Genomic DNA, 10,452 nt, shown 5'->3' on the forward strand with positions numbered 1-10,452 from the left:
AGGTCTTGAATAATCAGGCACCATTTCATCTTAAAGACCCCATAACACCATACCCACCACTCTAGAGCAGTTCACTCAGACTGCGGCCTCACTTGTGGTTCTTAGCATATTTCAAAGTAGAAAAGCAGAGCCTTCAGCTTCCAGGCTCCAAGTTTGGATTCATCAGACACAATCTCTCCTTTTAAGATTGGATTAAACTTTGCTTTGTGATAATGTAGCTAGAGCTGGATCAGGTGACCCAGAATCCTGTCTTAGTTACACTTCAATAGGCCTAGGCTGCTCGAGGCTACCAATGATGCAATGAGTGTTCATTCACCTTCTTTTCCCCTCACTGTGTTTTTATACACCTCTGTGCATTTAATCATTAGTTGTTAATAATCTCTTCCACAGCGTGTCTTTTGTCCCATCTTCCTTCCTGAGCCTGGTTCTGCCAGCGGTTTCTTCCTGTTAAAAGGGAGTTTTTCCTTCCCACGGTCACCAAACAGTTTGCTCACAGGGGGTCGTTTGATTGTTGTGGTTTTCGCTCTATTATTGTAAGGTCTTTACCTTACAAAAATGGAGCGCCTTGACTCAACTGTTGTGATTTGGCTCTATATAAATTAAACTTGAACTGAATATTACTCTGAAGGCCTGAGTGATGGAGCTGTGAAGATGGCAGGTTTTTTCCTGCAGCAGTTTAAGCAGTCAGGATGGAGTAAAAGGTTGTGAAACTGTTGCCTTCTTGGTCTCCTCCTCAGTCAGCTTTCTGGATCCATCATACAGTAAATGTGGTGCTTTTAGATCGTGCCCCCCCACGCCCACCTCCCACTGAATTTCCTGTTAGGGCTGTACCAAAAACCAGTTCCAGTCTGTGGTGCTCTACTTTAAATATTTTCTGATCAGGTTTTTCAGCATGGAGTATCTGGGTGGAAAAGTTCATTGACCTTCTTAGAATTGCATCATTTAAAAATCCATACTCTAGTACTATACAAGTGTAACTATTCCACATAAAATGTTTTTGTCAGATTGCTGTAGGCCCTGTGATTTGTACAAAATAAAGGTCAACAGGATGGAATAGCCAAACTTTATTTTTCCTATATAAATTCGATTGGTTTAGCCTTTACTCCGCAGTAGCTCAAGCGAGTAATTTAAGACAAAGTTCAGTGTCAGACCACATTTAGAAATATCATTTCAGAGTTCACTGATTTCTGCCTGTTTGTCAAGTTTTTTTCTTTTTTTAAACACAGCTGAGTGTGTGACAGAGTTCGTCTGATTTATGTCAAAGGTTGTGCGGGTTAGTCACCCCACAGGCCTGGAGGTACCTCTTATTGCGCAAAAACGTGGTTATAAGGGCACAACGGCAGCTGCTACATTAACACTTCAGCACTTCAGGGCAGTGTTATGCAATAAAACTGTCAATTCACAGTATGTGTCATCAGTACACAAACACATAAAGCAGTGTCTCCTTTTACGTCTGTACAAAAGTCCAGTTAGGTCAACAACAAATCCCTACATAAGAGATACAGTAGATGTTGAAAGGTCAATATCCAGACTCTGTGATATGTGATCGGAACGGATTAAAAGAGCTTCAGTCCAATGTAAAAACAAAGGCCATTACAGTAAAATGTGCATGTTATAGTTTATCTGTCCAAAGAATTAATTAAAGAATTAAGAACACGGTGAGTAGGACATACTCTCTGTATCTGTATCATATAGTGTCACTGTAAGAGGTGAAGGCAGCTGTGCTAATGATGAAAACCATCTCTTCAAACGTGACGTGACGTTTCCGAGTCCGTCCTTGAGATTAGTGTCTGTTAAGTTCCATTATTGTTACTTCTTTGCAAACAAAGTGGCTCAGCAGTGACTACTTTAGTTTCTGTCTTAGAGTTTGACTTCCTTCGAGACGATTGTTCTGTAGATTTCCTCTGTCAAAGGCACATAAGTCTTTTTTTCAGGATCCAGGAAGTATAGAGGATCTTTGATGTGAGCTGGGTTGAATCCCTCCTCCACCAACTTCACTTTCTTCATCTTGAAGGTTCCCGTCATCTCCAGGCAGGGCTGCAAAACAGAAAGATGTTTTTGTGTCAAGCTTTAGAACAAAAAGCAAAGAAAACCAAAACATAATTAAGATAAACTGCCAATAACAATGCTGTCAATCAGATCAGATATCAGCTGCAAACTGCAAAGCAATATTACACAGTTATTATTAGAGGACGGCAACATTAACTCATAAGAGAGCAGCATGCAGGGATCGTCAGCGTATCTTGAAGAGATAAGAACATGCCGGTGCTTCTATCAGTCAAAAACAGGAAACTGAAGCTACAATTCGCACTGACAGATCAAAGTTCACTTAGAAGATTGGAAAAACATCTTCTGGTCTAATGAGCGTCAAATTCTGCTGCAACAGTCAGATGGTAGGGTCACAATTTGGTGGAAACAGCATGTAATCATTGCTCCTTCATGCCTTGGATCAACAGTTAAGAATAGTTTTGGTGTAATAGAGTGGGGGATATTTTCTTGGCTCACTTTGGGACTCTTAGTACCAACTGAGCATCGTTTAAACACCACAGCCTATGTGAGCATTGTTTCTAATGTCCATCCCTGTATGACCGGAGTGTATGGATCTTCTGATGGCTTCGTCCAGCAGGATAACGCACCATGCCATGAAGCTCATATGATCTCAATTGGTTTCTTGAACATGACAGTGAGTTCACTGTACTCAGATGGCCTCCACAGTCACCAGATCTCAATCGAGCAGTGTGTTTGAGACGTGGTGGAATGGGAGATTCACGTCATTAATGTACAGCTGACAAATCTGCAGCAGCTTTGTGATGCTGTCAGGTCAATATGGGGCAAAGTCCTTGACAAATGTTTCTAGCACCTTGCTCAATCTATGCCACAATAAATTAGGCAGTTTGCGGGTAAGCGGGGGTCCATGGTGAATGTATATTAGAGTAATTTCCTTGGTACATAAATGCAAATATTTAATAGTTAAGGTAACTGTAGAACAGTCCTGTACTGCACTTTCTTTTTAAACATCTCCAATTATTTTATCTGGAGGACACATCACATCCTCTACGGTTTTACTAAGTCATTAAAATATGTTGCCAGAGTCAGCATTTCTTACAGCTGTCTCTAACCCTGAAGGAAGTGTTAGGGTTACATCACTGCACTGCCTTCCTGTTTGGTTCAAAGGAAAAATCAGAAATGCTTAATATTTGTCTAGAAAGGGCAACATTGGGACCCAATGACACATCTGATTTCTGATCTCCATTATTGGTGATCTTACATAGTAAAAACTTTATTACCTGAATCCTGATGAATCTGGGTCTCGCGTAAGCTGGGAGGTAGTTGACGACCTGCGTGTACGTGGCCGAGCAGTCGAACTTTTGTCCTTCTTCTAAAGTGAGAGCTGCCATGCCGACTCGCCCCTCGTGACCTTGATTGAAAAATGAGAGAAATATTAAATGCAAAGTGCAGACAGCTCTGTAAAGTTTTAATATTTAAGACCCGAGTGTGTTTACCTTCAACTTTCACACCGTAAACATTCGCCTCTAATATGCAGTGAACCATTGTGAGAATGTCTGCAACCTCCGATGTGGCGACGTTCTCTCCTTTCCACCTGAAACAAACAACACGAAAAGACTCGAATGAACAATTTCTGCAGCACAGTTTGAACCTGATCTGCAAGTAAACACCTGCACAAAAGGAAAAAAGCCATTCTCACACACACTATTCTAACCAGTTGTTAATTGCATATTTTTACACTTTTAATATCTGAGAACTAAACCAGACCAAACGGTGACTCAGTCTAGACTAGATCGTCTGGGCAGAACCACAAAAACAAAGCGACAAGTCAACACAAAAATGAGTCACAACTTGCCTGAAAGTGTCGCCGACTCGATCCTGGAAGTACACAAAGTTGTCTTTGTCGAACCGAAGCAAATCACCGGTGTTGAAGTACAGGTCGCCCTTTTTCAGGACGTCTCGAAGCCGCTTCTTCTCCGTCTGCTCCTTGTTACCAGCGTAGCCAACAAAAGGGGACCTCTTTGTTACCCTTCCCACTAAAAGTCCCGTCTCACCTGGCAGAGACATCGGGAAACAAAATAAATCAAAACTTCTTTTTAATTTCACTTCTATCAAACTAAAACTCCTTTAAGGGGAACCAGATTTCTGCTTACAGACTTACCTACGGCTGCTTCGATGCACAGACCCTGCGAGTCCCTGACAGGTTCCTCCTTCTCAATGTCAAACTTGATCAAAGTGTAGGGGAAGAAAAACTGGAAGGGAAGACAGAAAGAAAACCCACCAGTTTAAAAGTAGTGGAACAGCCAACATGGCAGCAACTCTGTGAGGACGCACAAACGTCAACACGCTTGTTTCAGGATTTGATAAAAAATAAAATACCAAAAGGAAAAGAAGGAAATGGAGCAGGGGCTACCTGAGGCTTGTGCTACGAAACAGGATTTAGGCTTATCCATGTAACTTTTCCAAGTATTGCAAAGTTGGTTCACTTCTTACAGGGTTATATCACCACTCTGACTTACACTATAAACCTAATCTGCTCTGGAACAGGTTATGAGATAAATAAATCAGATATGTCCTGTGTATGCTGATCTTGCTTCATAGTACAAGGCCTGTCTCTATCTGAGGTCCAGGTAAGTAATTGCGCCAAGAAATGAGGGTGAAAGTGACACCCAGGAGGGACAAAAGGGATCCAGTTTCATGCCGATTTAACTTGGATAATGCATTTTTTTTTTTTTTCCCAGTCATTTTCTGTTGAGGGATTTTTAACAAATAAACTCACTTCACTTCTGTAGCTGCTGATTACATTTTGCTCCACAGTTGCTTAATTTAATTTAAATGTAATCAACCAATGTAAGCTCCAGATATTAAAACAGACATTGCACCACTCTGTGAAAACTTCCGACTTGCTTCCTCTTCCTACCCGGTGCACAAAGTTGACTCGTCCGACTGCGCCGATCTTGGACGTGTAGTTGACGAAGCCGATGTTTCCCTCTGTGGCAGCGTACAGCTCTCTAACTTTAATGTCTCCAAAGCGATGAAGAAACTCGGACCAAACGTCTGTTCGGACACCGTTGCCAATGGCAATTCTCACTTTGTGGTTCTTCTCATCATCTTTCTGCCAAGAGCAGGATGGACACAGACATTCCACCATTAGAACGGCGGCTGACTGACGTAGCTGCTGACTGATTAGGTTTCCTCTTACCTTGGGCGTGTTGCAGAGATAGCGCAACGTTTCGCCGATGTACTGCATCACCGTGATGTCATACTTCCTGCAATCATCCCAGAACTGAGAGGCAGAAAACTTTCTCTTCAGGACTATGGTAATACCTGCAAGTCAAATCATATTACACAACCTTTATCTTCCTTAACCACTTAAGCTCCTGATCCAGGCGTGCAAATGCTTTTGCTCCCGTACTCTTGAGAGGATTACAAGGATCATTACCTCTCTCGATGGCTCCAGTCATTCCGATCAAGAAGCCGGCGCTGTGATAGAGAGGCAGATTGATGTAGAAGATGTCCTCTGCTGTGACTCCACTAATCGACTGGAGGAAAGAGGCGGCCCACACCCTCTCATGTGTGACAATGGCTGCTTTAGGCAAACCTTCCAAGGGAAAAGAATAACAGATTGTGCTTTTGAATTAAAGAGGAACAAAGTAGTATGATCCACTTCACTGTGGTTCATTCATTGATCCTGAATCTTCTAATGACTGCACAAGGCAACATTCAATCTTCTCAGCAACAAACAGTCCCAAGTAGATGGTGAATATAATGGACTCCCAGCAGCTATAGATGTTGAATTTTTCATAACGAACTGGTGCAGATAACTCTAAATGTAAAAACTAAATAATCAATCAGCAGAATGATTCTTCTGCTTTTATCCATGCTGTGCTGAAGCCACATTTTGTTTAAATGGACACACTGAAAAAAAGGTGTATTGAAGTCGAGGAGAAAATGACTCTACTTCTTTTTAAAGTTATGGTAAATCGACTTGTACCACGCCTTTCGGCATATCTGCATAGGTTATCAGTCTAAGGAGCTACACTTAAAGGATAAAGGTCACTCTGGACTGAGAAAACATTAGTGTGAGAGAGGAGTGAAGGAGGACATCTATGTCCACTGTGAATGACCGGGGTTGGGTTGTGAAGCCAAGTGTTAGCAGCCTACAATTCAGCTTAAAAAAAAACAAAAACAAAAAACATACAAAAAACTTAAAGACGTCCAGTTGCCTTCTTTCTTTCAAATTCCTGAGACCACGCCTTTTAACTCAAGTTCAGCACTCAGAGTGCTTCCTGCCACAGATCTCATTCACCCAATCACACACACATTGAAACAGTGCTTTTTTCTAACATGCACACTCACACTCCAATGAATACATCAGGAGAAACTCGGGTTCAGGATCTTGCCCAAGGATACTTGATCATGCAGACCGAACGAGCTGGGAATCAGACCACCAACTTCTGGTTGGTAGACGACCCACTCTACTACCTGAGCCACTGCAGGTTTATAGAGTCATTTCCTTGTGTTACATCTTATTTATAGCGTGGTGTTCACCTTTACGATAATAGTATCTTTTAAAAAAAATGAATATAAGGCAGAAAAGGTAACAGAAGATGCTAAAGATTGAACTTATACATCCATCAGGTTTTCTGCAGATCCAAGCTTGTTCAGCATATGGTTGTAAAAGACTGTCTTAAGGACTCAACTGGGACTAAATTTTGATTTAAGCCTATTTTTCACCAGCTAGTATACCATTTAAAATGACGGTGAATAACAGATGTTCCAGCTTGCATCATGTGCTATCATGTGCTACTCTTCTGTGAAAAAGCTCAGTGGGACATAAAGCATTTCATTTAGGCACATCCCTGTAATGCGCCTTGATGGAGCGAACATCAGCAAGTCTGCATCAGAAAGAACAATTGTGCAGATTTTTTCCCCTCACCCATTAATGTAATTTAATTTTATCAGACTAATCAAACATGTGTGCAGCTTCACACAACCAGGACTTAAAGGTTCAGTGTTGATGTTTTCACCTGTGTTAGTGCTATGAAGTAGTGAGAGCATTCACAGTTGGTCTAAATCAGGCATGTGTAACACACACACTCTGCACTGGTACTGTGCCAAGACATTGTGCAGCGTGTCAATAAAGGTAGGAAAGAATAAAACTACTGGCTAGTAAACTGTGAAAACAATGCAGAGTGCAGAAAGAAAAAAAGCCTGTAACAAGAAAACCCCAGGGTTCACATTTTATCAGTTAGGAAGCTGTGAGTGTGTTTGCTCACTGAAGTGGATTAATACAGTAAGCGCCTTTCAGCAAATGTTATTGCCCACAGATGACCACGTTCAATCAACACCCTTCTCCAAGAACAGAAGGTGGGACTGAGCACAGATCTGGTGTTTTAAGCTTGATGCACCTCATTAGCTTGACTGTTATCATTGCAATCTTATTTTGCGTGCCAGCGTTTGTTTCAGAGCAGTTTGCTGTCGTTACCTGTGGTCCCAGATGTGTAGATGTAGAGAGCGGTGCTCCTGATATGGATGTTTGCCCTGAGGTCCCGGGACAGTGGCTGATCTGAGGCCTTGGAGATCTTGTCAGACAAAGCAGTGATGCCCTGCACGCTGCAGCTGTCCGACATGAGGTACACGCTGATACCCTGCTCCCTCAGCGTCGGCAGGACCTCCTCCACAGCATCCTGCAGCTCTACAAATAGACAGTAGCTTTCAGCTCAACACAGCCCGCCATAGCGCTGTGTTGCCAAATGTGGCACATGTGCACCTACACATGTGGGCCTGTATCATGTGTCCCCGATCCCACTCGGACACAAGCACGTGGGGTAGGAAGTTCAGCTCTCATGCATGCATTTCTTAGTAAAGGCCTTTTAAGTTCTATAATGAGAATACAAAGGAACACGTTTGCAAGCTGAGATATTTCTTCCGATGAAGTTGCTCTTCAGTGTGGAGCATAAAGAGCTCCCTTGTTCTTTAACCATTCACTCATTTCTGCTTATATGTGAAATATTCTTTTTCCTTTTTGCAAATGCTCATCAGTTCAAAACTGCACTGCCACAGTTGGAACCAACAAAATAGCTCAAACACTGCTTCTGTTCTATGTCTAACCATTATAACCAAACATTGGGGTTCATGTAATTTGTATGAAACGTGCTAATCGGGATATTACCCCCTCCATATATGCAGATATAGAATAACAATCAATCAATCCAGCAAAAATGCACTTCCTGAACTTTTTTATCTATTAAGTTTGTCCTTATGTCTAACTTTTGGCCGTGACTAAAGCTGATCAATAATAACCTTTAAGCAGAGATTAATGATTGATTGGGACTGATCTCAAACAAACGTTTAGGTTTATGTCGCAATTTACTCAAAGACCGGCTAGCTCAGTTTTTCCTTTGTGGAAGCACTGAGTTTGTAGCTGGAGGTTTTTATAATTAAGCTGAAAGTACAGCATTCATGTGGCAGGTGGTGCAAAGCAATTTATTTTTTATTATTATTATCATCATCATCCATGTCTTCTAGTTTAATTTACAGACAAGAAAAACAGGGAGAAAGTCCGTGACCCAGGTTCACTGTGCCAATAAAACTGTGATCATCTGAATAAGTGCACCTTTGTTTGGCATTATCGTTCATCACTAACAGATGATGGAAAAGGGCCAGCACTGCGCTGTATCTAATCTTAAGAGCGTGAGGCAAAATCTAGTCAGTCTATCGGATCCTTCCAGCATTTATAGACCATCTCATTATTGCATTACTCAACAATCATTACCTGCAAACTAAATACAGCTGTCAGAGCAATCAGTGCATTTAAGGAACTAATATCCATCTGTTATGCAGTGGGGAATAAAGCTTAGACACGAGGAAAGTGGCAGGACAGATGTGACAGAGTGAATTATATTGTCGTGTAGCCTGCAAAGTCTGCACTGAGCGGCATCTGTTTGCATTCATTTATAGAATGAATATAAACTGTTGTTTATAAACTCTTTATTTTAACATCTTTGATGCGTAAAAGGGTTTAATTTTGGATTTTTATTCCCTGCTGGGTAAAACGCTGGAGACCCACGTTTCTCTTCATAATGAATTGCGTGGTCAAAATCATTTTACAAGAAGAAATGACAATATAATATCTGAGGATACTTTCCGTACTAGCACAAAAGCCAAGCATTAAGAGGTATCTCTCACTTGCTGTCGAACTTTGAACTTCGCAGTCCTGTGGGAGACGCGTCTGAGAGCCTCTCCTCCCGACGCATTAATTCATATCTCGCTGTATCTCACCTGAGGAGGCGATGATCACTTTGGCCCCGCAGCAGGAGAAGCAGTGCAGCAAGGACTTGGATCTGATGTTGAAGTTGAGCAGGGCAGCCGGGCACCCCAGCTTCGCCAGACCGAGCCAAGTCCAAATGAAGCTGGGCTCGTTCGCAAGGAACAGGGCCACCGTGTCCCCCTCCTTCAGCCGGGCTTCAGCCTGCAGGGCTCGGGCCACCTTGTTGCTCTGTTTGTCCACTTCGCCATAAGTGTACGAGCGACCTTCGAAGTGCACAAAGATCTTTTTGGGGTGCCTCTTCACTGCATCCAAGAAGCAGTCCAATATGCTGTAAAAGGGCTTGATTTTCTTGTATTTGGTTAGTCTGATGCCACATTTAATGCTCCTTAGGATGTACGCGAAATCTTCGCCAAAGTGGGGACAAAACGCGCTGATGTAAAAGAAACAGAGAACTGCCAGTCCGGCCAAGACGCTGAAGCAGATGTACATTTTGCAGAGCGCTGAAAGAATAAGTGGGGAGAGGTAGAGGAGGCGCACACTGTGCAGCTCAGTCAAATTTGTGACAAAGTTCACCGTCCCGACCCGGGGCGGCGCTCGGATCTGCCCCATTGACCCCTCCTTCATTCCGGGGAATATTTTTCAGTTGCCAAATCGAGAATTTCCACTTCCACCCCGCACCGGTTTTACAACCTAATTGTTGATCTTATGTTGCGTTATCCCCCCGATGTCATCAAAACGCCTTCTGTCGTGGTAAAAAGTGGGAAAAGCGAGCAAACGAATCTGTTTGGCACTTTATTTTGAAGGGAGACTCAATGGACTGTGTTTCAGTACATCAGCATGATTTATGCGAATAATTTCCTCGTAATTATTTCTAAACACAAACAAGTGGGAGAAGACTGAAATCCACTCACGCATATTAAGAAAAACAGTCACAAACGACCCACAGCGAGTCCGTAAATGGCAACCTTCATCATAAAGCCGCAATCTGAGCGGTGGTGGGCGTGCACCACTGCGCCTTCTGTATTCGTCTGCTGATTTATGGGGAGGAGCTCCTCTGCGAGTTACACAAACGCTCGCTTTTTACTCTCTGGGGGAGCAATAACACAAACATCTCACAGCACTGTGCTGCGCTTTCGGGGAAGATTTGTGATTTTAGTGTCAGATATTATCGC

General features: G+C 42.5%; 1 protein-coding gene across 1 annotated transcript; it reads right to left on the reverse strand.

Annotated features, from left to right (window-relative positions):
- Positions 1-1,049: 1,049 nt before the first annotated feature.
- zgc:101540 (hsFATP2a_ACSVL_like domain-containing protein) lies at positions 1,050-10,241 on the reverse strand. The gene is made up of 10 exons (XM_031748118.2): positions 9,292-10,241; positions 7,496-7,705; positions 5,450-5,608; positions 5,210-5,334; positions 4,928-5,122; positions 4,169-4,259; positions 3,863-4,061; positions 3,504-3,601; positions 3,288-3,418; positions 1,050-2,037 (listed from the first exon to the last, which is right to left on the reverse strand). The coding sequence occupies exons 1-10, from the start codon at positions 9,902-9,904 to the stop codon at positions 1,861-1,863; spliced, it is 1,998 nt and encodes a 665-aa protein (XP_031603978.1). The 5' UTR covers positions 9,905-10,241; the 3' UTR covers positions 1,050-1,860.
- Positions 10,242-10,452: the final 211 nt, after the last annotated feature.

This window comes from Oreochromis aureus, linkage group 7 (genome assembly GCF_013358895.1).
Source record: "Oreochromis aureus strain Israel breed Guangdong linkage group 7, ZZ_aureus, whole genome shotgun sequence".
NCBI classification, from domain to species: Eukaryota; Metazoa; Chordata; class Actinopteri; order Cichliformes; family Cichlidae; genus Oreochromis; species Oreochromis aureus.

Excerpts from the sequence above, each read along its gene's own strand:
- zgc:101540 (XM_031748118.2), bottom strand. The coding sequence starts at position 9,904 with ATGAAGGAGGGGTCAATGGGGCAGATCCGAGCGCCGCCCCGGGTCGGG. Across the intron at positions 5,123-5,209 it reads ATCTCTGCAACACGCCCAAG|AAAGATGATGAGAAGAACCA; the intron begins GTAAGAGGAAAC and ends TGCTCTTGGCAG. Across the intron at positions 4,260-4,927 it reads GAGTCAACTTTGTGCACCGG|TTTTTCTTCCCCTACACTTT; the intron begins GTAGGAAGAGGA and ends CTTCCCTTCCAG.